Source organism: Oreochromis niloticus, linkage group LG5, assembly GCF_001858045.2.
Source record: "Oreochromis niloticus isolate F11D_XX linkage group LG5, O_niloticus_UMD_NMBU, whole genome shotgun sequence".
Classification (NCBI taxonomy): Eukaryota; Metazoa; Chordata; class Actinopteri; order Cichliformes; family Cichlidae; genus Oreochromis; species Oreochromis niloticus.
In genome coordinates, this window is record NC_031970.2 from 23,029,264 (window position 1) to 23,056,681 (window position 27,418).

At 39.5% G+C, this 27,418-nt stretch overlaps 1 protein-coding gene across 2 annotated transcripts; it reads right to left on the reverse strand.

The window, feature by feature from the left end:
- Nucleotides 1-3,368: 3,368 nt before the first annotated feature.
- Nucleotides 3,369-25,272, reverse strand: fgd5b (FYVE, RhoGEF and PH domain containing 5b). Of its 2 annotated transcripts, none has more exons than XM_005469528.4 (21): nt 24,995-25,272; nt 21,507-24,066; nt 15,202-15,355; nt 14,619-14,677; nt 14,481-14,511; nt 13,787-13,938; nt 13,433-13,589; nt 11,689-11,779; nt 11,528-11,578; nt 10,906-10,964; nt 9,901-9,972; nt 9,603-9,671; nt 7,897-7,980; nt 7,677-7,756; nt 7,374-7,470; nt 7,103-7,240; nt 6,813-6,915; nt 5,352-5,488; nt 5,152-5,250; nt 4,831-4,985; nt 3,369-4,390 (listed from the first exon to the last, which is right to left on the reverse strand). In XM_005469528.4, the coding sequence occupies exons 1-21, from the start codon at nt 25,002-25,004 to the stop codon at nt 4,354-4,356; spliced, it is 4,395 nt and encodes a 1,464-aa protein (XP_005469585.1). In that variant the 5' UTR covers nt 25,005-25,272; the 3' UTR covers nt 3,369-4,353. The 2 variants fall into 2 exon arrangements, with proteins under 2 accessions (XP_005469585.1, XP_003441343.2); XM_003441295.5 differs by having other exon boundaries at nt 5,125-5,250.
- Between the last annotated feature and the right edge of the window lie 2,146 nt (nt 25,273-27,418).

Below are 27,418 nucleotides of genomic sequence, written 5' to 3' on the forward strand. Positions count from 1 at the left end.
ACATAGAAACTCCTTATGCATGCAGATGATGCATATGGTTATGTGGCTCTGTGGGCTAGGAGGCTAAGGAAGAGGCTTCGTCATTTGAAGCTGAGGTTGCGTTCATCGGTTTTAGTGTATACTAAATTGTGAGTTTATTATTTAAATGTTTATTATGGTCAACTACAGGTGTAAGACTTTTTTTTTTAAATGATTTTTGGGGTCAGGTTTTTCAAATCCGCTTCTTTTGTTGTTGTAAATAGAGGATCCATTTGAATTTTAAATTTAGAAAGTATTATTGTCTCTGTTTTTTTAAAATTCAGAAAATCAAATGTAAAAGAAACACATCATAAGTGCTGATTTAAGCAGCATAGCATCAGTTATAAAATAGGAAGAAAAAATGTGAGGGTGCCTGACAGCTGCAGATAAAGATTGTGTGTGATGAATCAGTTTTGTGCATAATGCTAGAAAGACACAGCAGCATCTCCTGATTGCTCTGTGGAAAGGACATTTAGAGCATTTCCATTTACAAGCATTAGGATAAACAGATCGTTTCCCATGTTTAAAGGATATGTGCGTAACATCACCTTTCTTGCTGTTGTGGTGGAAACTCCACCACAGTTTCCACCACAACTTGACGTTGTGAATTAACACAGTTAATGTTGTTAAATCTGTACAAAAACAAAGTGGAAAAGCAGCACTTCATCGTTTTTATGGAGGCTATGTAGAATAAAGCAGCGACTGCTTGAACTCTCTGTTGGTTGCAATTTTCTCCAGCTTACAAACTGTCTGTTACAGAGATGTCAGATTCATCCCGCCCAAATTTCATCAGCTGGGTTGGACCAGTGAAACTCTGCTTTCTGTCAGTGTAATGAATTTACCTACACATCTGCTCTCTGAGACATCTTAATATCAGAAAAATAAGTGAAATTTGACCTATGTCTCAGTTTTTCTGCATGATGCAGATATGGTACTTTAGTAAATGAAAGAAATCTGCCAGCACTACTCTTTGGGCTTAAATTTTAAGAAATAAAATTACTCATTGCTCAGCCATTTACATAGTAGATAGTGAAAAACAAGATTTTTTTCTGTCACTGGCATTTAATTGTTTGGAAAATTGTTGTAATATTTATTTTTAAAAAATACAAATAAAAGCACAAATTCAGTTCAGTGGAGTGTTGGCCCAGTCCTATTTGGGACTGGGCCAGCAGGCTCATGTTTGATTCCCATGGTCTTCTAAATAAACTCCAAACAAACTACAACTTGATGTTTTTACACCTGAAGTGTAGTGCAAAAATAAAATAGAGCCTTCACGTCTGGATGAAGGGCATGAGGGTAAAATATAGTGATGTTTGTTGACACGGTTATCTTTTCACTTCTGTATTTTCAACTAGAAATAAGATTCTTGTTAGTGAGCTCCATAGATTTGAAAGGCATTATTTGCTTGCTTTGAAAATCTATCTGTTCCCCAGTCATCACACTCTTTAACCTATCTGGCTTTTCCTTATTTTTATTAATTAAAATGCTTCAAATAAAAAACTTTTTTAAATGATCCAATTTAAATGGAAAGTGCTGAGTGTGATATCAATCTTCTAAATAACTCTCATTAACACAGCTCTAAAGCCTGGTCACCAAAAACATAGCTTTTTTTCTAAGTGTTTGGAGTTTGCAAAAGCCTCCCCTGAGATGTCATATCTCAAAGCCTTTTTATTGTTGGCTGCTGGTTCTGCTGACATATGTTTAATTATCTCTTTCTAAATGCTTTTGACACACTGATCACCAGAGAACAGAAGGCACAATGCAGACTACGCGTTTAGGCAGCAGGAATAATGTATCGGAGGTGCAGAGTGTGCCGAAGGCTGTGTGTTTCTCTCTGGTTTGTCCTTTTGAGGGAAAGCGGGCTATTTAAAGCTTTAGGGGAGGTGGAATAGGTGTAACATTGACTTGGCAGTGTAGGCTGCAAAGAGTTTGCAAAGTGGGACATAAGAGTGAGTCCCTCTATTCTTCCAGCCTCTCTGTATCTTTTCTTTTCTCCACTTCCTCTCCCCATCTCTGAGTGAGAACAAGAAACACAAGGTGCAAACCCAGAAATGTCAAGCCAATGTCAAGGGGACGGAGTCTTTCTTTTTACTAAACATCTAGCTCTTGCATAATAAACTCTTTTCCTTTCCCCTGAGGCAATGCTGCCCACACAGCGCTATGAAAGATGAGAAGCTATCCTGTTGTAGCTCACGACATCAACACAAACGCTGCATTCCCTTCTCAGACAAAGACTGGTGGTCCGAGCGTGTCAGTGTGAGTTTGTCGTTAAATAAAGTCGAGTGTGTGCTGTTGGTGCGTTGTGAGTAAAAAGCCACAGGTAAGGAAGCTCACCTCAGAATAGATTTCAGGCGGCTTCGTAGCATCAGTTGTTAATGGTAACAGACCACATATAACAGAGCTGCATCTGACCTTATCGAGTAGGCTGTGTGTACGATTGATTATTTGCTTCACTCTGCATTGCTCCCGCCTGCAGCAATGTGGAAGTAAGACCGGATTATGACACTATTCCTGCCTCACTGAAAAAGACACGTCAAGCACGCAAAAGGCTTTTTTTTGTGCTTCTTAACTAGCACATAAATAATCATTATAAGTGCCATTGGATATACCTGCTTTAGCCATATATGCCCTTTGACTTGCAATGAGTTCCTGTTTTCAGAAGAAAAAAAAAGTTAAGGGGAAGTATTTTAAATACAAGCACGCTAAATTTGCATTTGGAAGCTGACAGAGAAGTTCTACATTTAGGTAAACTAGGTTTGTAGCCTGCTTTCCTTGTGGCAACTGCTATGCAACGTAGGCAGAGAAGTCCCAACTGAAGATATGTGATGAAAGCAAACAGAGTAGGGAGAAAGCAGAACTGGGGCTAGAGAGGAAGAACACAGTGATGAATGATCTGTCCTTTATGTAGGACGAGGTGTCTGCAACTTTTCAGTAGCCCCAGAAAGCAAACTTTCTGCCTGATATTATTCTGGGTCAGGAAGCCTCAAGGGTAGATGAGAAGCAGAACAGGCCTGGCCTGTCTTTGGCCCAACAGCACGCTGGTCTGTGTATTGCTTAGTCCCACTGTGTCTTCCCGAGAAGCTCTGCATGTGAGCTGAAAAACTGACCAGCTTGGTCTCAGAACAAGCGTCACATGGACTATGTGTCAGCCCAGGCACCTTTAGGTTTATTTAGAAGCTGCTGCATGTTGCATTTTTCCTATTTTAATCTAAAGTATGTGTTGTAAACCACAAGCAAGGACACGGTAACAGAAAATCAATGACAGCCTGCCACCTGCTTTAAAATATAGTCCCCCTGCCATCTAGAGGACATGAGCAGAATGAAGAGAAAGCACAGACAATGACTCTTTCTATCATCATATAGTATCTTTTACTTTGTTTTAAAATTACTGTCTTGTAAATAAACATAAGAAAACATTTAGTACAGTACAAAGTCCAAAACACTGATTATGTAGATCAGTGCAATCAGTGATTTATGTTTCAGTCCACGTCTGCAGATCCGCTCCAGCTCGATGAGTCTTATACAAACATGGATTTATAATATACTTATTATAGGGATTTAAAATATTAAAGACATAGTTTTCCACATTTTTCCAGTAGCTAGTATATTAAGTACAGTAGTTGAACCTTTTGGTCCCAATAATGAATGTACACTCATTTGTACAATCATTTCTTTTTCAAATCAGTGCAAAAGGCATAGAAACTACTCATTCATCATCTCCACAATACAGTACATGGCAAAGCAATAGACACTATTATACATCTAAAGTTACTCCTTATTTGATGCAGCCTGTGCTTCAGAGCATATTTATGGAGATCCAGTGCAAGAACACATGTTGAACATAAGGCATAAATAATGCACGTTTGACTAAAGATGAGGCCATTTCTGAGTTATGCTGACAGGTGTTATAATCGCTTCAGCTTCTTCTGAAATATTCAACATATCCAAAATATTGTTAATAATAAAACTTGGAAATAATCGACAGCATTTCACCACAAGTGATGCTGATCAGCTGCTGGGGGAAATACAGGTCACATCATTTTAATGTTCCACACTGTCAGGTATCTGGGCCAATGCAACTCGTGGTTCTCAGCATCACACCTGCTGTACCAGCAGGCAGGGGACACTTGGAGGTTGACAAAGTAGGTGATCATGTCCCTTCTCAAAGAACACAATGTCTTCTTTTCTTCAGTCCAGCTGGCAAGTTATAACTTGTAGACCTGCAGTAATAAAACAGCGTTTGTTCCTCTTCACTGTGGTTTCACAGTCAGAAGTTTTTTGAGGGGCACAAGTGTGTAGAAAGAGAAAGGCAGCAGACTTTTCTTTCAGCTTATTCTATAAAACTGTGGCTTCCTCCATGGCGTTTGCCCATCTGCACAAGGAAAAGATTTTAGATCAGAAAAGAGTCATTTTAGTCTGCACCATCTAACAATCACCAGGGCTATCGGGTTGCTACGTTATTCACTGAGCTAATTTTATGTCTTATATCTCAGTTTTTAATATTACTCTATCTTGGCCAAGAATGGTAGCTTTTCTGTTTTCTCCCCAAATTTGGTGCTATTCATGCTTAAATTGAGTTGAAGAATTGCTGTAGATGGTCTGTGGGTTAAGGTCAAGTTGTTCCCAGAAAGCAACAACCCGTCAACGCGAAGCCATCATTTAGTTATTTTTACTGGCAAAGACACTGTGAGTTCGCAAGATCAACACCGACATCCATAGCATTACGCTTGTTGTGTTTCAAACTGAGTCAGGCTAAGAGCTGCGAGCCTCTTTCCATTTTATGATGGGCTATCAGGTAAATGTGCTTCTCACCTCTGGGCTGTGTTGTTATCTTCAGCTTTGAAAGTGTAGTACAAAGTGTTTTTGTGGTACAGCTGGAAGACATTGGCCTCTTCATCTGCCCTCTGCTTGTCAGGCAGCCTCACTGTGAAACCCAACAGAGGTAAACTCTCTGACGCTACCTTCTCCTGCAGATGGAAGATAAATCAGAGGAAACTAAACAGGTTATAACATACAACACTTTGTTATTAAACCTCGCTGCTGCAGTCTGCATAGGTGTAAAATATGTGTGGCTTAGGTTAAAGGGGAGTGCATATTTCCCCTCACCTCTTGGGCTCTGTAGGTGTAAAGCACCTTGTCTTTTAGGAGGAACCACAGTCTTTTCCAGTTCCTTTTGCTCTTCTTGCTTCGCTGTAGACTGCCACTGATTGAGCCTTCCTCTGACACTGTCACCTGTGTAACAATGGCAGTTTTACTTAATAAAATGGCATAGCTGTCACCTCATGAACAGCGATTCATTAACCTTCATAATGCATAGACTCTGTTGAATTTACCTGTGCGAAGGATGCAGTGCCTTTCCGATGTCTCCAAATATTGGGAGGATGAATGTTCTGGAACACGGTGGAGAGCGGACGACTGGAGCGGTTTGACCGAGGGCTAGTCTGCCCTGACATCACAGCGGCGTCTCCACCTGTGGAGAGACCCACACTCTTTCAACCAGCGTCAAGGACAGCTGCTAAATTACAACCCAATCAAATGAGAACTCACAGCAGAGGCATATTTGTCGTGATTATGAAGACATGCACGAATAACAATGAAAACTGCACAGTAAGAACTGTGTGAATTCAAGAAATTTACTAATGCGATGATAACACAAGCACTAACACAAGCATGGTAACTGTACCGTGGTGCAGCAGACAGCAAAAAAGCTGTTGTACCTAATAGCAGCCCAGGAGTTTCTTCTTTAATTTAGATTGTTTATTTTATTTTCCAATAGTACAACTTCCTGTCTTTTACGGATATACATTTCAAAGGTCCTGAGCTTCATTTCTTTATATTTTGCTTCCAGACTTTCAGAGGAGCTAGACTTTCTTGATTTTTTTGTTTTTTTAGTGGTTTTGAGCGGTAGTTCTCCGGGCTTTCTGACAGTCTTTCAAAGTTCTTTGAACGTTGGCAGCTTTTTACTCAGTCCCATCCACGTTCTTGACCATTTTTGAGAGAATTTGTTTTATTTGTTTGTTTGTTTGTTTAGCCACTTAATACTGACCTATGACTCATTTAAGCATAAAAAGACACCTAACTGAAGGGATGAACCAGCAGTTTTAAATAATATTATAAGGTACATATTTCCCTGTTTGGTTGCACACGTTTCACTAAATCAATGCATCTATTTCAGATCTTCTGGCAAAATATAAAGAAAGGAGGGGCGACTCAAGACTCTTGCCCAGTATTGTACCTTTGGTAAAATAAACATTTTAATCTTCCAGCTCTGTTTGACTCCACTCACACTCAACCCAAGCATAAAGTTAACTAATCAAAAGGACCTGCATGTACAGGTAAAGACAAAAGAGATGGGTGTCAAACATATGGCTCAGTGCCCCAAAGCGGCCTGCCAAAGCCTCCAATCCGAACCGTCACATTTTCCATTGATTTTCTACTTTTAACTGTATTTTTGTAAGTTTTACAGCCCCATTCATACTACACCACAGTAATCAAGTAATAGGTGAACATTTAAATGAAAGAAATGTTTCACATTATTCACTATCTACAATAGAAAGTATTAAAGTACATTTCAATTTAATTATTTCTTTGTTGAAATAGTACTTCTTTTTCTTATATATAGATAACTGAGGGATTTAATGTGTGATTAAACTTCTTTATACTTAAAAAAAGGGGAGCTTCACTGTTTTAACCCACTTTGAGGTCAAAGTCGGCTGCATGTGACTCATGATGTAAACTGAGTTTGAAATTCTTAATATATGATATTCAAATGTATTTGAGCACATTTTTCTCACCTCTCTTCTTTAGCTCATTGTAACAGTGATCGCACACTTTGGCCATGCGATCTTTCATGTATTTCAGAGGGTATCTGTTCCTGGAGCAGCTCCGACAAACAATCTGTGACACAAATATACGAAGGAACCACAAAACACATTAAAACAAGCTCTAACGACGATTAACACTTGTGAAAGCTACAGTTTGCTGCATCCTGTCTAAACTGCAGATTTTAAACTATCTTAAAGCTCAGTGATTTGTATGGGTATGCATCAGTGTTTTGTAAGTGTTTTATTTGTATAAGGCTCACCCGTCCACAGCCATGGCAGTGGTGTCTGCGAAGAGTGAGACTAAAATCCGAGGTGCAGTTCATGCACATCATCACTTGTGAGACAGGAACGAGTGTGGGAGCCTTCTCTCCTAGAGTCAGCCGGAGGCGATCTCTGGCCTGGCACACACACACACAGATATATCAGTCTCATTGTGGTTGGTGCGGTTAAGCATGACTGAAGAAATATCAGTGAAGTATTAACACAGACGATTCTAAATGAATTGCCTGTTTGGAAGCAGGGTTTGCTCACCTCTCCAGAGCAGCTGCTGAATGTCACAGAGCCTCTCATATGCTCAGTCACAGCACGATTAAGAGTATAAAACCAGTCCTCTCTTTCAAAAAAGGAACTGCAAAATATACACAAAAGCTCAAAACAAGCTATGTTGTTTCAATTCAACTAGACAACTAATGTAATAGTATCCACTTTCATCTCTTTAGTTTCAAAGGTTTTAGACTTCTTTGGTGGCAAAATCATTGTTTTGTTTTTTTCACCACCATCAGTACCACAGATATTATCAATCATTTTAACAGGATGCTCTATATTGTGACCCACCTTGCAGACAAAGTGATGGAGATGTCTGTTGCCTCTATCTTCAGTGCATTTTGGACATTTTCAATAATGGGTTTACTGACCTGAGCAATCATTCAAGATCAGACATCCAGACATGAAGAAAAAAAGCAGAAGAAATTCAAACACATTCTCGAAATATCCATGTACTTTTATGGATGTAAGCTGGGGATTGAGCATTACTGACTCTAATCTTAAGACTGACCTTCAGCCCAGTGAGGGGCAAAGTGTTTTTCAGTCTATATTTCCCATCCTGCTGAGGGTAGGTGTAAAGAAGCACGTCATTCATCTGACAACAGGCAGACATGAGACACATTTAGTGAGTGCAGATGAAAGGCTTTGTTAGAAGCATAAAAACAATAATCAGCAGTTAAAACAGTCAGCTGAGCAGTTCATCGTTCTTGTATATGCAGCTTTTCTCCAGTAGGCGTCACTCTAGGGTAATGCAAAACTTGACCACCCTGTTCATTTTAAAAAAACAGCATTTTTTTCCTTTTTAATTATCAGCAGTTTTCTTGCACAAAGTAAAAACAGTCACATTGTATTTGAATGCTTACAAACAATAATTTCTCATGCATGAAAACACAATCAGACCCTCTTCTAAAAGAAACCAATAATCGATTTTTACTTCTTTAGGAACTTATCGGTTAATTTAAATAATGGTAAATAAAACTGTGCAGTCACTCTCTATGTAGACTGTGTCTCATGTGTCATGTCCCCTGTATGTTTGACCTCCAATGAGAACACCAACGTACATGCATAGTTTGACAGTAGAAGATCATTTTTAGATTCATCTCCTAATAGGGAAAGTTTGCCTGAGCTTCCAATGTGTTTTTTTTATGAAATAATATCCAGCAGTTTGAAATACCAAATTTTAGAATTTTTCAATGAGGAAATCCAGGATTAAAGTTGTGAGACAACCAATAAAAATATGCAGATTATTATTTCATGTCTGCAGGGGATCTGTGAATTGATAACTCCTACTTATAAATGTTTATGATTATACATATGTGAGATACTTGAGACAACAGATATCAAAGTCGGTGTCAAATTGCATCATTAAAGTTTTTATTATTTTTCCAGTACATAATTTTATTTACTGTCCCTCTGCATTTTAGTACCGTCTTTGAGGAAACTGCCAGCTCCTGCAGTCTTGTTTTATTATGCTCTCCCCAACATTAATCCCAATAAGCTTGGAAATAAAAGTTATGCTGTGATGATTATCAATATTCCTCCAGAAGAGACATTTACGAGGGTTTTTTTAGTGTCGGACTCAGACCACAAATTTCAAAAACACCACAGGAGGGAAAAACAATCCACCTCGGTCATGCTCTATGGATAATTTGCGAAGGCGTTTAATTTCCCAGCCTCTCTTGATTGCAGTATTTTATATTTTATATCTTTGTATTGATTTTTCAAACTGAATTTTTAGAATAAATAAACAGAGCGATTGTATTAAGGTGGTTACTAAGTTTATGCTTTCTACTTCATCAATGACATCCTTCTCTACTCCTTTATCATCTTATCGCATGAACTTAATAAGGATCAACTGAAGGAGCGAAACGCATGCTAGTCTAATATTTACCAAACACAATTAGCCTTGTAAAGCTTTACATGGATCGCTCAGTTTTTAAGGCGCTCTTGTTGACCTTCCCTGTGCTGTCAGTAAAGAACTGGCTCAGGAAGCCAGCATTCAGAAACATCCTGTCAGGAAACCCTGCTCTTAATAGCTCAGTCTGGACATGGAAATAGACCAGACAGAAAATGCCTCACTCTACATTTTACACCTTTAATAAAAATAAGAAGTTCTAATTAAGCAAATGGCACACATATCTTAAAAAATTAGTACAATAAGAGACTGGTGCATGAGTCTTTAATACCAATGTCCTGCAAACAGGAAGCAACATTTACCAAAAACAGATGGCGGGGCTGTCGACTCTTCCTGCTGACCTTCATCAGCGTGCCCTCCTTCACAAAAATCTGACGTTTAAAAAAACAAACAAACCATGATTTAATCAAATCAAGCATTTCACAACTCATCAAATCCTGACACAAAGAGGGCATCTGCGGTAATTAATGTTATTTTAGACCAGGCGGTGTGGGGATTCCCAGCTGAATGATTGTGTAAAGGGCAGCAAGGAGTGGTGCAACACAGACAGGGTGGGCTGGCAAGCTTTAAGCAGAAACAATACTGTTATCAGACACATACCCTGCCAGGCTGAAGCAAGTCCCGCTGGCCACGCACACTGTACTCTATGTTGACCAGACGCAACAAGTTCTCCTGAGAGACAGAAAGAAAAGGAGAGGGGTGAGACGCCAAAATAAGAGATGGATGGATGAAAGGGCATTATCGTCATTTTCCTGACAACATCAAGATATTTTTATATTTTGTCTGACTCCACAGTGGAGCTATCTCTTAAATCAGACAAACATACCATATATTTTTCGCTTTACACCATGCCCAATCAAAAATGTCACTATGCCAGACATGTGACTCCAACTACACATTTGTAGTTGGATGCTGATTTGAGTCTCTACTTATGACTATGAATGTTTGATTCAAGATTTCACTCTCAGAGTGCAGCTAAAGCTTTTAAAAGTGGGGAAGAGTGCGCCAAGTTTCCTGTCAGTACATCCAGCAGTAGTTGCACTTTCAGGTATTTTCAGATGGTTCACAAAGGCTAAAAGGATAAAGTAGATGTAGATTAGAAGAAAGAAACAAACATATACTACACAAAGTGTTTTATTTCTTTCGTTTGGGATTTCCTGAAATTTTAGCTTATTTGCTCCTGACTGAAAATATCAGATTTTTCCTTCCAAAAGCTGGAAAGGTTGGGAACCACCAAATATGTCTCAATTCAGTGTGGCTGCAAAGATGTCTTCATGACAATAAGAAAGGATTAAATGATATTTGTTCATATTCTAACATGAGAAAGAGGAGAGCTGTTTAAACAGTGTAATTTTGATGATATCTTGGGTTGAATGCATTATTAAATGTGTGCATTTAATAATGCATTCACATTGAAAAGTGACACCATTAATAAGGGAGCAGTGAACTTTCCTTCTCAACTAGGTCTATAAACCAGTATCATTGATTGTACTCCTGCATTAATTTTGCATTTGTGTGTGTGTGCTCTTAATAAGATTTTTTTAAAAGTGTAATTCTGCATCACAGGTGGTGTTGTGTGTAGAAGAGTTAACGTGTGACCCTTACCCCGTGTTTTAGGCTGTCATTCACTTGATCTGCGATGTCAGACATGATTACTACGGCAGCTGAGTAAAACAAACACAGACAGAGGGATCAGGGTAGAGACGTCAGAGAGGATTGTTTGGTTTCTTTCTGCAATATCATAAAGTTAAGGTGTTACTACTATTGTGACTTGGCATAAATAAAGCTAAACTGGATTTATTTCATTTCAGTCATGACCACAGTCACATTAAAGGTTTGTATAACTGATGAGATCTTTCTTTTTTTCCTTGCTTCTGTGTGCAAAGTGATTAAGTCAGGAGTCTGGAAGTGTCTGCATGTTTGGACTAGGTGGCTCCCTTATGGGAGATACAGCAAGAGATAGTGTTGCTTCAACGTGCCTTCTCATGAATTACACATTACTGTCTTCAGGCAGAAAATACTTTGAATGACTCCTCGGTGGGTTACCACCAAAAACAAAGAAATCTAAATTGGCTCTCTCATGGCCATTTCTACATGCCAAATGAGCACGAATAAATTCTTTCTAAACACACAGCCACAAACAGAAGCCTCCTGTGAGTAGGAGAGAGCGTGAACTTTGCAGCCTCTGTGCACACTGCTGCCTGCTCTTGTGATATGTTTACTGTACCCTGAGTGTCTTCATATTCCTTGGAATCTGGAGAGAGATTGTTCAAGTAATCTGCAAGAGAAAGAAAAGAAATGAATTCCTCCAACAACGTTGAGTAAGATATATTATCTAAATACTGTAGGAGGGACGCTTTGTCCTGGTTTAATTAAATTTTGGCTCACCTGTGAGGAGCATTCGATACTGAGCCACACGCACGATGACCCGCAGAAGCTGATGTTTAAAGGAGGCATTTTCCCCAGCTGGATTTTTCTCCTGAGACACATACATATTTTTTATTTCCCTTAATCACAACTGCCCTTAAGGGCCACGTTTACTGCAGAAGCTCACATGAACACAAGTCAAACAATGCCAGACTGATTAAAAAGGCAAGGAATGAAACTGTCTACAAAAAAGAGGACAGCTGTATCGACACACAGGCTATACAACATCACAGGAGCTTTGAGGAGAAACAGTCATATTTTAAATGTGAACAAGGGCCAATAACCCAAACTTCCTGTCAGCACAGCAGTTTGTGAGTTTGGGTGTGTGCCTGAACTTGTATTTAGTTATTTCATACAGACACAGATAGCTACAAAAATGCAAATCTTCATTAGTCATTAGAAAGACTTGGTTCAATGCTACTGTTAAGAATGGGGCTCAGCAAGTACTGAAGGTATTTGCCCAGTAAATAAATGTAATGGACAGTGTAACATATTTCTATCTATAGTATTTTTGTGATCATTTGAGTTTTTCACTTTTTTAATTCATAGTGATAAAAAACAACTATTCTGTCAGCAGCCTCTTGTTTTAAAGGGTAGACAAAGAAGCTCACTGCGCTGGCATTAATGCACAAAGTAGAATCTAAGGACTTTTAAACACCAGTGCTCTTAAATTAGACAGAGAAAACTGCCCAGCTCTGCAAACTTTTACTGCCAACTCCTCTCCTTAGTGGTCTGTAAAATGGACGGAAAATATTGAAAATTCCTCTGTCCATAAATAAAACACATGTACACTGTGCCACTCGACGTTGATCTACAATTAACTGGCGTTATTAAAAAACATAATACTTTGTGTAGCCAAACCCCGAGGAGAAAAAACAGCAAGAACAAACTTGAGACTGACCTGCTCTGAACTCTAAATAACATGCGACTGAGAATAAAACTGCAGCTATTTAAGAAATGCTTATAATGCTTTTTTGTTGGACATATCGTTTTTCATACTCCAAACTTATCAGCTTAAAGGCTTTCCTATCTGTTGGTCTCTGGTTAGACAAACACATTCCTGTGTCTGCTTGTTTAATTGAGGCTAATTATAACTGTAGCCTTGGAGCTAAAATTAGTTGCTAATTAATTTGTGCCTGTGTTGGGAAAGTTTAAAAAGACATTGGTAAATTTTAAGAAAGATTTGGTGATTAAATTGTGATTCTGAAAGATTTTTTAATGTCTTTATTTGTCCTTTGGGTGCCATAACTGCTCCTTTTTTGGCAGATGAATGTAGCTGCTGCTTGAAATAAAATGATGACTTCTATCTACTTAGTGTCTGACTTTTCAAAGCCTTATGTCTCTATTTCCTCTCTCTCTGTCATACACACATGTACACACACATATATGTATATAGAAATCCATAACTACTTAGACAAGTATCCTACATTTAGCCATCACTAACTCTGTTTTTTTTTTTGTTTTGAACATACAATAACAGTACAAGTTTTCTACTTGACTTCTTGACTATCTAATAATGTCCTTATAGTAAGAAAATGCAATCATAGCTGTGCAGCTTTCACCAAGCACAGCAAAGACCATTTGATTCTCTAAAACACCTTTTCATTTTGTTTTCTTTTATTTATAGCTCATTTTAACAATATGCCATTTTGAATTTGGTGCTACCTTTCACAAGTCAGTTAAAAGAGCCTGCCATAGGTCGTACCTCAAAACGTTGAACAATCTCCGCAAAGGCGGGCGACGTTCGGCAGCTGTCCTCCAGTAAACTCATGCTCCGATCGTAGTGGCCGATGTAGGTGGTAAAGACCAAAAACTCTGCTTTCCTGCTCAGGAATATATCTGCAATCGTTTGGCTGTCCTCCCTGAATGAACAAACAGAGGTGAGATCATGACAGACAAGTACCCACTGCCCTTAGATTGCTTTCTGAGCAACACAATAGAGGAAGAAAAAGGGTGGAAAGGATTTTTTTTCAGTTGTAGCTTGATGTGTTTTCATAGATGTGTGTGTGTGTTGAAGTATTTCCTATTTAACAGTAATGTATGCTGCCCCATCGCTCACCAGTGTTGGATTCGATTCTCTAGCTCAGCAAGGATCGTGCGGTGCAGGGTGTAAACATCAGGAAGCTCATTAAGAATCTCTCGAAGTCTCTCATCATCCAGCGCAGGTTCCCCTTGATCTCCTACTGTCGACCGAACGGCCTCGCGAAAGTCCTGGCACATGGATGAGTGTGGAGGAATTAACTTTATGTCACAGGTTAGGTTAAAATATTACTTCCAGTTTCCCTAAAGCACGCAGTTAGCCTCCAACAATCCGTCCCTTTCTCCACCATAGACTAACTCTCTCACAGCAGGGAGAGCATAAGCTAATATATCAAGGAATCTCATCATCTCTTCAAGCACTGGAGTGGTTTAGGTCACTGGCTATGCCCTATACTGTAGCAGGAAGCAAAATGAAAAAAACGTGGTTTGCTCCTGTCTCATTTTCACAGCAGAGGTGCTCCACACTGTTTCAGCAGAGCTACAAAGAGGACAGCAGAAGAAAAGTGTACTTGTGTTAAATGAGTGTGGTGAAAATGAGCTTGTGAATCAGTAATTATGGTCCGAACACACAGCAAAGCAAACGCAGGAATAAAGGTATTAAATATAAACCTGAGCTGTAATGTTACCCATACTGCATATCTGGATGCATACAGGAGATGTAGAGTGGGTTGGTTAATTGGAAAAGGATACATATATATATAGACTTCACTTACTTCCTGGAGCACCTTGAGGGCCTTAACATGTCTGTGGGTAGATAAATAAAGCCACAATTCAGCAGGATAGTACTGGGAACGAGACTGCTTTTAGCAGATATGTTTAATAAGAAATAATATGTTAAATAGGAAACTTACGTTCTCTCTGAATCCACCAGCTCTTTGACGATGTAAAAGGCTCTGGATCGACCGTCAGGCTGTAAACAATCATATTATTTACTTGGAATAAGCCTCACGTTGGGAGAAGCTAAAGCATTCTGGCACAGGTTCAAATGTAGCTGGCTCACCACTCCACATCATCTCCAAGCAGCAATCAAATTCTAAATAATGAGGACAGCCCTGTAGTAGCCCATTAACCTCCATTAACCTGCATTAAAATGTTGGCACTGGAGGGCATTTTTGCAGTTGGCCAAGGTGAAAAAAATCAGTTTACTTTGTGTTATGTTACTCCCTTCTTACAATACATCTTCATTTCTACCAGTCCTTTGGAAGAAAGGTGACTTCTCTGTAAAAATGATGTCAAAACAATAAAATAATTAAGTTTTATTTCTACGGATGGAGGGTTTTCTAAATAAGAGTAGGTGAATAAAAGGCTTAGTGAATGGGGGCTTCTAAGCTAAGTATATTATGGACAAGATATTCAACATTTTGTTGCAGAAATCTGTTATTCTACCTATAAAAACTTTTTTTCTCCCCTCAGCATGCATGTAAGGAACCCAACCTGTCTGTCATAGTTGTTTTCTGTCACTCCCTCTTCCTCCTCAGAGGTGCGTCCTTGGTCTTCTTCACCCATTGTCTTTCTCCCATCTTCACCCACTGGATTAACCTGTGGACCAGCTGCCAACACACACACGTTGTATGCTTCTGTATAGGCACTGTGGGAAGCAACAAAAAAAAGGGGTGGCTGGTGTGAAACAAGGCAGCGTGCTGGATATACAGTCCAAAAAATGCTACAGAGTATATGCACACTCCTAACAATAATGACGAAAATTCATGTATCATTTTATTGGTCTCTTTTGCACTGAATTTGGTTAAATCGAAGTTAAAATTTCAAAAAGATGTTTAATAACATCGCTGTTGTTGTGTTGTTGGCTTATTTTTATGAGGCTGTACCTCATTTGGTTTCTGGCTCATAACACTGATGTAACAGCCTCATAACTACTCTACCTAATTTACAGTTTTGATTTGTTGAGAGCAAAAATATTTTCAAATCACACTTTTGCCTGGTAAAAAGGATAATTAGACTTATTTCATCTCAAATTCTCCCAAGTCTGGTGTCACAGGCCTCATAGTGTTACTGACTAAATTAAGTAAATGTGGGGTATTATTTAAGATGGGCAACAGTCCAGAACGTAAGGGGTTTTATGAAGATATGGAGAGCAGAACTTTAGCACCTTAACGTAAATACTGAATACAAGGACACAGAGCTAACGCCGAAAGAAAATAATATTGGCCTGGGAGCATCGTAAAGCACACAAAATACGACATTTTAACCTATTTAATCCACAGAAAAGTGATTGCTGTGACCAAAACATTCCAGCTGTCTCTGCTTTTTGGCTTACAAGAAGTCTGGCTAAACTTACCTACCTTCAGGATCCGTAATTGTTTTCATCATTAATCAACAAAAGTCAAAATATATGGGGAAATATAGTGCTTGTTCCTTCTTATTCCTTTAAACATTTGTGACTCATAATATATCCACACACACTCTTTTTATAGACACTGGTTCAAATGCTCAATAATGTAAATATCCAATCAGCCAATCACATGGAAGCAACAGAGTGCATGTAGACATAATCAAGATGACCTGCTAAGGTTCAAACTGAGCATCAGAATGAGGAAGAAAAATGATTTAAGTGACTTTGAATGTTTGGGTTTTTTGGTGTCTGTTAGACAGGCTAGTCTGAGTATTTTAGACACTGCTGATCTACTGGGGTTTTCCTGCCCAGCTGACTTTTGCATTTACGAAGAATGGTCCAAAAAAGGAGAAAATATCCACTGAATTGCAAAAATGCATTTTGATGCTAGAGGTCAGAGGTCAGACTGCTTAAAGCTGATAGGACATCTACAGTAACTCAAAAAACACTTGTTATGAGGAAGTTATGCAGAAAAGCATCTCTGAATGCATGAAATCATCAAACCTTGAAGGTGATGGGTTACAGCACCAGAAGACCACACGAGGTGACACTCCTGTCAGCTAAGAACAGGAAACTGAGGCTACAATTCACACGGGCTCACCAAAATATTGTTTGGTCTGATTTCTGCTGTAAGCTGCTGCTGAAAGCATGGATCCAACCTATCTCACATCAACAGTTCAGGCTGATGGTGATGGTGTAATGATGTGGGGGATAGTTTCTGGGCCCCTTTAGCATCAACTGAGTATCGTTTAAAAAGCACAGCCTTCCTGAGTATTCCTTAAACTTCAAAGTTAATTCCCTACATTCAAATAGCCTCCACAGTCACCAAATCTCAGTCCAATAGAGCACCTTTGTGTTTTGGTAGATCTAAAGACACCCGTCACGGATGTGCATCTGTCAAATCTCCAGCACCTCTGTGACGCTGTCAATGTCAATATGAACCAAAATCTCCAGCACCTTGTTGATTCTGTGCCACAAAGAATTAAAGCAGTTCTGAAGCTAAATGGGAAATCAACCTTGTACTAGCATAATGTACCTAATAAAGTGTCTGGTGAGTGTATATTGCATCCCCTTGGTTGAAAACCACTACTCTAGCCTTAAAATGTGTCATTTCATTTGTTCCCCCACACTTTGACCAAGTGATTCTATAATATGAGCTTCATTCATGTGAGAATAAATCAGATGAATTTTATTTAACCATTCAAATCATCTTTATGCTTCACATTGAAATATCACTATAATAAACATAGTCAGCGTTAGAATTAAATGTGAATAGATAAAACATTGCAGGTCTGCAAAAGCCAATAAACTGATTCTGAAAGGCCCGCGGTGACAACTGTACCCGATCAGGGACGCATGTTGGTATTTTATGCTATGAGATTTCCTTCTGCAGGGAGCCCAAATGAATATGCTAATGTGTGCCGCTCAGCGGGGAATGTAAGCTATGCAAATAACAACACATCCTTAAAGTTACAGTGGTGATGCAGTAGTCCTCTACGTGACCAGATAATTGCTTTGCCAATCTTCCTGCCATGTTTCACTCCAAGCACCGGTGGATTAAATCCCACTGAGATGCAAATTAGCTACATATGAACAACATATGTGAGCAGTTCAGATCTCTGCATCACACACATTAGAGCTGCATGGCCCATTACTGTTTACTAGATCAAACTTTGAATGAGATACCACAAAACTACACGGACAGTCTCTATATTAGGCTTTTATATCACTGCCAAAGAAACTGCCTCCGTCTCTTCACCCACTCCTGCCACAATGTATGACGTCTCAAGGCGAAATGTGCAGCGATAAATTACAGGAGATAAAAAAATATTGTTTCTATCTTTTTCCTCAAGCTAGGTTTCCAATGAAAGCTGAATGGAGAAAAGACACCAATTATCTCCAAACTATCTGTTAATATGGTTCCTTCAGGCTATTGCAAAATTAACAGCCTCAGCGTCTAACTCTACTGTCCATTTGGAGAACTGTGATTATGCTGGCTTTATTCTCTAGAAGCTGAAACACAGTGCAGAAATCATATTCATGCCACTGTTTGTTTAGGATTAACATTAAAAGGTCAATTAAGCAATTAATTAGTCGTGCATAAAGATAATTTTTTAAAAATCAGCAAATAATTTAAAAAAACAACTGATTCATTAATTATTTTAAAAAGTTTTATTTCAATCCATAAAATGAAAAAATCTTGTTACTGTAGCTTCTTAAATTTGACAACTTTGCTGATTTATTGAGGTTGTAGCTATTCACTGTTTACGTAGTATTTACGGAGGAGTTTTGTTTAATACTTTTTTTTTTCCTGTTTTCCTTTGACAAATAAGGCTTAATTGGATTAAGTACATTATTAGTGCTGTTATTTTTAAAATCGTAGTTGTTTTGAAAGGGAACCTACATGTCTGACCCTACTAGACAGATACAAAGTCAGCAGGAACTGGAAGGGTTTATGGGTTTGTTATAAACCCCCTTTGTACGAATTGAAAGGGTGATGATTCTTTAAAAGTATATATTGTTTCAAGCTTCAGTGTTAAACTTTAAGCATTAAATACATAGCTGACCATTTTTTCCCAAAATAATTTTTCTCTTGAAACAATTTTAACGTTACATGAGTCTCTAATGAGCCTCACGTTAATTTGCCTTTTCCAGTTAATTTGCTTTTTATGCACCTTGACCCTGCAATTCTATCATTGTTATTAATTATTAATTTACATCTTAGGACTAGCATCATTATTATTATTATAACACTATTAGCGTTAATTTTGTAACCCTTCCTCTTTCCCAGGTATGATTCTTCTTCTGTCTCCAAACAATCAAGATGGTGATGATTACACTGTCACACCAGGGGAGCAACCTCTGGGACTGAAATATGAAGTCAGCACAGAAGTGGCAAAAACTGCAGTTCCTCAAGACGACGCTTAAAGCTTTCTGCAGAAGACAGTCAGCCCCTACAGGCTCACACTTTAAAATGTCCAATGTTACAGGACAGGAAAACACATTTACAGCCTGGTACTAAAAACAGTTTCAGCATCTATGGATAGGCAGCTGGAGCCAATTGGGCAGGCCTCACCCTAGTTCAAGTCATTAAACTGGACCTCCCAACTGTGTGTGCATTTGTGTGTGTCCTGTTTGTGCTGTTTGAGCACTTTTAATGTGTTATCTGACTGATATTCAGCTTTATTGTTAGATAGACCATTGCAGAAGTCTGTGCTTAATTAGCTGGTATTACCTGGTACAGCTTATGAAAGTAGCTTGCTCACCATGCTGGCTATAGTGATAACTTATACCATCATTTATCCATATAAGGGAATGTCTGGCTCCAAATAACACAGCAGACAAAAATGCTAATGTTGAAGCTTCAAAATGCAGAATTTATAACCACTAGTTATACAGTCAGGGTGGCTATGTCTTTTATACTGTCTATGTACCAAACACGAGACTTCACAACAGGAAGTCATGGAGGTATCATTTAAATAAAGTCTGTTTTTTAAATTTATTTGTTGGGTTTCAGCCTTTACTTTGATAGAACAGTGGTGAGAAGACACTGGGAGAAAGACCAGGGCAGAAGACATGCAGTAAATGGCTGCGGAGCATAATCCAACCTAGGCCTCTACATTAGGCTTATGGCATTTGGGCCACTTGCTCAAATCAGTGAGCTAAACCAGTGTTTGTAACCATGACAAGAGAAAGCAGCAAATGCTCTGGTTTTTGTGTTTGTGTACGTGAGTTACCTGCCTTGTCTTTGCTTGAAATGTATCCCTTTGGTCATTTTCACATTTATTTCTTTTTTTATTTGTCATTATTTTTAAAATATTTTGCATTTTTTGGCCAAAATAAAGATCCTTGATGAAGCCACCTTGGGCTCTTTAATATTGTCTTGGGCATTTTCACAGTTCTCAAATGTGTAGTAGATCAACAGGTTAATTTGCTGTATTAACTCACGCTACAATACTATGGGGAGCCAGTGTGTGCACATGCAAGTGGGCACAGTGTCCATATGAAAAAGCTGGAATTTAAACAAGTCCCTAAATAATAGTATCCACGTGTAGTTTAAGGCACCAGAAAAAAAGTTTGCCCAAACCAGAGTAATAATGATATGCTCAGCCATACAGCATGTTCACATGTTCATCATCAACTCAAGGCGTGTGCAGGTTGATTTATTGATTTAAAACATAAAATATTTAAGTTTATAGGCTGTAAAGACTTCTTGTGAGGAAAATATATGAAAGGATGAAGACATCAAGCTGTTCAGTGACGACTAAGAGTCGGAAGTACACCTGTATGTTTTCCAGTGGTTGATTTTAGGAGTTAATTTGCACAGAAATGATATAGAGTATAAAATACAATGGTCTGTGTCAAACCACACTGTGTCAGCCTCTTCAGCAGAATTAGTGTATTAGAAGCCCTGCTGTACAGCTTTGTTTGCACATATAGTATAACCTAAATGGTGAACATGAGGAGAGGGAAGCTCTTTGGTGAACAACTGCTGACTACAGAACACACTGAGATTGTATCGCTGCCTGTTGTTCCTGAATGGCTAGAGACGAGCAATGACTCCAAAAGACTGACTATTAATCATCGTGGACAGCCTGTATGATATGGGCACAGCTAACAGGAATGTGGGGGTGGGGGGCAAGGGGGAGGTGGGTTAAAGTCAGAGCCGCCTGGCTGATCATACCAACAAACAGCATCCCAGTAGGGACACAAGAGGCTCTGCCTACAACATCAGCCCAAAAGGACCCCATTTTTAGCACCTAAAGGGATGATTTATGAATGAAAACAGCCCGTTTTCAATTACATCTTAAGCCACTACCCCTACACCAGCATTTCCTCTTCTCCCACTCAACAAGCCATGACAAGACATAGAGTTTAGTCTTACTGCAAGGTAAGAGGTAAGCTTCCTCTTTACATACCTGCAGGGATCATAGCATCAGGGGGGTCTCTATATAACAAATAATTGTAATTCCAAGGACATTATTAAAGTGACCATGAAGTAATAAAAAAATGGTAGTGGCAGGAATCACTAATATAATGCACAATTGCCATGCATTTTAGCTGTTTGGCTTCTTGGTCTTCTAGTAAGACACTCAACTGCTTTGGTGCTGATGGATTTATTGCAAAAACTCTGGGATTGACAGACATGAAAATTGTTGCTGAGATTCATAATCTCCAGACGGTGAATCCAGTCTGGAGCCCTAACTTAGATAACATGTCTTTCTTCTGATAGCATCAACACGTCATATTTGAATTGCATAAAACCATGTGATGTTTAGTGGTAATAAGCAATTATCAAGCTAACATTTTAAACCAACATTGTTATTGTTTTTAGCAATGTCATCGTTTTATTCAAGGCAATGCTACAAGCTTTGGTTCATTTACATACCTTTCTGTTTCCTGTTCAAGTGACTGAGTTTTTTTCTCAAACCCGGGGAGGCTGCTCATGTCCACATAACCATCTGTCTCATTGGCAGCAGACAGCACTCGACTGGGACGGACAAAGAAGTCTGTGAGAGGTATCTGCCGAACAGGCCTCCGCTGCGGCACCTGAAGGTTCTCGTAGTCTGAACTGATGGCAGGAACATTCTCGTAGTCAGAGGTATCTGTGTTGGGGACGGAGATGGACCGAGGCTTGGTCAGGGGGAGAGGAGTGAAAGGCACACGAGAACGATCCTCGAAGGACTCCACCCGGACAACGCTGCGATTGAGGAAGGCCACAGTGTTCCCTTTCCTTCTGCTTTCCTTGTAGAACAGAAAGGGAGAGCCCGGCTCAGGTGAAACTTGTAGTTTGCTGACTGAGCGTGAGTTCAGCTGCGGAGAGCTGTTTATGCTGCTTCTATCTAAATCCAGCAGTCTGCTGGGCGTACGGTGGCTGGACTCTGCTGAGGGCTTAAAGAACGATGGTTTGACATCGACCGCGGGCTTGTTTTCTGTCTTCCGCCTAAATTTAAGCATAAGAAAGCGCTTAAGGGAGGACTTCTTTTTCCTGTTTTTCTCTGATGAGTCTCCTTCAATGAGAAGGGAAGGAGAACTCTTTGTAATGGGCCTCTTAGTGATGTAGGCCAGCTCAAATGGAGGAGGGATATCCACTGCAGATGTAGGTGTGGATAGGGCACTGGATGAGAGAGGGGAGCGCCTGGAGAAGCTTTCAGATGAACAAAGGGCACCTCTCTGTCTAGGAGATCCTTCCCTGTAGACACACAGAGATGAGTCTTGCCCCTCCATGGACAGGGAACGGGGGTACAGGGACAAATAATGGGGTTTTGAGTAACTTTTGTGCCGTGTTGAGTTTAACATGGGGCTGCTGCTCATTGCAGGTTGTCCAAATCCACTCGTGTAGGGCTTCTGAAGAAACTGCACTCCCATGTCCTCCACTTTATTAGTAATGCGGTGTGACAAAGAGTGGGATCGAATCCCAGTCACTTTCCTATCAAAGAGAAAACCATTTTCCGCATACAAACTTTTCCCTGGCTCTTCGTATAGATGCTCATCACTGATGTCCTGCTCGGTGTCAGTGGTGTCATCCAGAAAGGGCGCAATGTGGCCCTCCGAGTCATCGTCTTCTCTGAAGACGTCAGAGTCGTTTGGGGACAGGAGCTGGCTTCCTGAGCATGAAGAGGTCAGTGAGGTATCGGCGTCTGTTGGCACTGAGATGGATACCTGCCTGAACCTCGGCTGGAAGTACAATTGATTTAATACGTCTCCCACTGCATGAGAATTATGCTCTTCAGTTTTGACAGGCATCCTTTTCGGACATATCCTTACCTTGTTTTCATGAGTGTTGTTAATGTAATCCTGAGAACCCAAACACTCCGTTTGTATATTTTCGGCTGTTTCCTCATATTTCCTGGCTGATACTCCATGGCTGTTTAAAGAAGAAACAGTACTTTGTGTGAGTGCACTCTCCAGTGGTCCACAAGTTTTGTCTTTCCTTGGCATCAAGTCTCGGTTTATAATGTCCTCCGAAGAGATGTAAAACGGCTCATAACCTGGATCACCTTCTAAGCCAGTGTGTCTCTTAGCTGCACCAGAGATCTGTTTCTGGTCGTCAGGAGTGAAGCCATAAAATTGGGTGTCCCCTTGGTTTTCACCTTTTTCTTTAATCTTAGGGCTACACCTCAGCTTTAGGATGTTACAAGTGAAACCACAGTCAGAGACTGGTTCTACTTTCTCTTCATCTTCTGCTAGAAAAACACACTTGTCATCAGCCTCAGTTGTGGTTTCTTCACCCAGGACATCAGGTTCATCTGTACAAGACTCAGTTAGATCGTCTGCTGTATTTGCATCCTCTTCAATTTGGCGCTGCTTCTTGTTCAGGTCTCGACTTTCAGCAGAATAACAGCCTGCCTCCTCATCGATGCTGTTAACAGAAAAGTCTCCCACAGAGATGCCATCTGTGTCGGCCAGCGCCTCACCTGCATCGCAACCTTCAGCATCCATGTCCTCCGTCACGTCTGTGTCAATCATCTCCACTGCCTCTTCCGAGTCAGCCGTGGGTCTAGCATCACTGATCCAAAGTGTTTCCAGGGAATCAGGTTCCTCTGTCACAGCACTGTCAGTTAATCTCCAGTCCTCATCCATCTTCAGAATCATATCTTCATCTTTTTCCTCCTCTGTCACATCTCTGTCCTCCAGCCCATGTGACCCCGATGGTGAATCTGTTTGTGGTGATTTGAGGATGTAGGTGTTAAATTGTTCCTCCGTTGGCAATGTGTCTATAATTGCTTTGTTTAGACCATTCTCTGTCTTGTGCTCCTCATCAGCCTCACCATCTGAGGTTACCAGGCTGCCATTACTGCATCCTCCCTGACTGCCATTTACCTCTGATGTGACTTTAGGTTTTGGGGCTATAGAAGGTTTAGGACCCCTGGCTGCAGACAGAAGGGGGGACAGCTTGGCGTGACAAACAAATCTTGGCTTGGGAGCAACAGAGGGCTTGGTGCAGTCTGAAAGAACAACAGGAAAAGGAAACTGTAAGATTATGTGCTTTAAAATAGATTGCAGGTCATTTGCATTGTTTCACTGTGACCTAAAACTGATTAAAGATTCACAAATGATAAAACTTTGAACCGTGTGTAAGAGTCATATTTAGCTGTGCACATTTTCTTCACAAAATGTGTAGAATATTTCTTTGTAAAAATATATATTTCCATACATGAAACTGACAGTACAAACTTTTCAGAAATACACCAAGATAGCTCCTCCAATTGGTACAGCTTGGTGGTGTAAGATTATAATAAAAGATGCTAAATTAGTAATGTATACTTTGATATTCTTCAAGAAAGAATTGAAGGGAATTCCCTGATTCACTTCCTGTGATTCAAGTGAGAGACACTCCTGTCAGGCTGCCTGCACTGCTTTAAGAACAATGGGTTACTTTACATGTCGCAAAGGACAGTGCTAATAAATCAGCACATGTACTTCATGTGTATTCAATACATGAATTACATCAATACATTATGCAATGCACAATATCAATTTAAAGGAAGGGTGTTAAATTAAATAGGCAATTATGGCAGTTGCCTATAAATAGAAAACATGCAGTTAAAGCTTAATTTGAAGTTTTCAAACCCCAAGCGAGCTTCGTTTTTGCTAAAGCGCTCTCTTTTCTTCTATATAACCAACACCATACTTCCCTGTAAAATCAAGAAACACTGGGTAAAGGCACACTTTGATTTGCTCCATATCCTGTTGCTACCGCTGGAGTCATTCATTTACGAAGAAAGGAGTCGCAGTGATATATATACATATATCTTTAAAAAAAAAAAAAAGATGAATCTGTAAGATATAAGTAACAGTAAACTTCGTATGTCTTCTAATTTTCTAAAAATATCGAAAGTGAAGCAGTTCGTGGCTCGAAGCAAATCGTCTCACCTGTGTTCATTTTTGGAAAGCGAGTATCTCCAACATCTCGTCCGCAAAATCAGCCAGGACACAAAAAGTAATAAAAATGGAGCAAACAGCAAACTCTGTTGAATAGTCCAAGCAGAGAGTGAGTGAGTGTGCCTCAACGCAGCCCTGCCTTCTGGGAGGGAAACGCTGCCCAGCTGATCGCTCGCTGGTGCGTCCTGGTGCGCGCCGGACGCGATTGGAAACTGGAATAAACCGCACTTGAGGAGAATCCCTGCACAGCAGCAGGTCCAGTCAAGTGTTGGAAATGTTACAGTCCGCCTACAAATGAAATTCAGCGATGATTGGTACTTTACTGTAATCAGTAAATATAACAGGGATGAGATTAAACGGAGTAATGTGGATGTTTTACGTAGACAGTCACTCAATTTATGTAAAACAAACATAATTTAACGCCTGTTCACGAGGTTGACTACACACAAAAACGACAATTCTGGGAAAATCCCATAAAAGCAAAAAATGCAACATTTTGTTCCAGTGTATTTTTATATAAATATATTTATATATATATATATTGGTTATCATCATATACTTTCTTATAGTTTCTATTTTTAGCAGTTACAAAGTAACCAAATGTTAAACATTATCACGAGATAATAAAACATACAAGAAAGTCATGGCTTACAACTTATGCGCGGTTTTTTAAAGTTGTTGTGAAACTGAGTGGTTGACTTATTAGTGTCAAATCAGAGCAATCACTGGATAATATTCTCATAGAACAGTTTTTCTTAGCAGCATAAAATATATTTGAAATTTCAGAACAGCTCTCTTGCATTGATAAACCGGCTTTGTTTCCCTGCACGCCCATCTGTCCGTCTGATTGCTGTACAACAGGCTCCTTTTTTTGCACAACAGGAAGCTGCTCTCCCATGTTTCCTGCACAGCCCAACTTCACATCCTTAGCAGCCTATGGACATCATTTAACCCCTCAGTGCATTTTACTGTGACTCACCGGTGGTGAAGTAAGGGGAGTTATTTTTACTAATCAATTGTAGTCAGCTGGTGAAGATTTATAACACCAAAAATATGTGTGTGTTACAGCAGCAAACAGCAGGGTTAGGGGAGTGGCTCAGTGGGGGATAAGTCCAGCATGTGAAAATGGGGGGAGTCAAGTACCAGCTGTTTTGACTCAAAAACACATATTTCACATCAAACAGAAAACAGCAAATGGATTGATCTCTTTTTCTTTTTTTAAATATCCTTTTTTTCATATCACAAAACATGAGTGAAATTAGATTACAAAATGCTAGAAAGGCTAATCCAGGGCAAATAATATGCAGTAGGCTTTGTGTCTAAAACATTTATAAGGGACATTTCATTGGCTGTTATCCCATTGTGTATATTTAGTGGGTTACAAGTGAGCGGAGAGTTTATGTGGCCACATAAGGATGAATAGCCTCATATTTGATATTCTTCTGCATCACACTTTAAGATCAAAAATCAGTCCCCCGACAATGCCAGTCAATCTTGCATGCATTAAGCTATAGAAAATATCATCTCTGATAACCTCACAATAGATGGTTTATCACAGCCCAACATAAAGCCTGAGATGCTCTGACGAAGAAACACAAAACTAGGCTGATTTCAAACAGTTGCTTAAATGAAAAGCACTGCAAATGTGCTGCTCTATGTGAGGCCGTGAATAGTCCTATCAGTAAGAGAGTGTTAGACTCATTAAAAAACATCATGTGGTTCCACCTTTGACCCTGTTTTTGTTGGTGCAATAATTGTGTTTTCATATTGAGTCAATAAAGGGGGGAAGGTGAGCTCTAGCACCAAACAGTAATGACAGATCCGCTAAGAAAAACATGTTGAGGATGAGTGGGTGTTCTCACACACACACATACACACAAACACGAGCGCACACAATAAAATAGGGTAAGGCTGGTGATGCTATTGTCAGTCTAAAGTACAGAGCCGAACAAACAATGAGTTAATTTGTCCCTCAGTACTTTGCAACTTCCCCAGCCTGTCGGCGTCTGGCTGTTTTCCAAAACAGCTGGGCACAGCAAGTTTTTTTTTAAACAAAAATTGAGGATAAAGAAGAAAAAAAGGTGTGAATTTAGGTATGATTGTCCCAGGATCATTTACACTCTGCGCTGATACACTATTGTGCTCTAGTGCAAACTCTGTCACTAAAGTACCTTCAATAAAAGTTCACGCCACTCAAAGAAAGGCACCTTGGAAATTTAAGTTTTTGGAGAAGGAAAAAAGAACTTTCTGGGTTTTTAAAAAAGAAGGTGAAAAATTAAAGCATATCTTTGAATAAAGGAAATATTTCATCATAGGATAAAGGTGATTACTCGGAACAACTTTATATTGATTTGCAGTTAATCTCTCCTCTAAGAAGACAAGCCAGCAAAATACCCAAACACAGTATGACAAAGC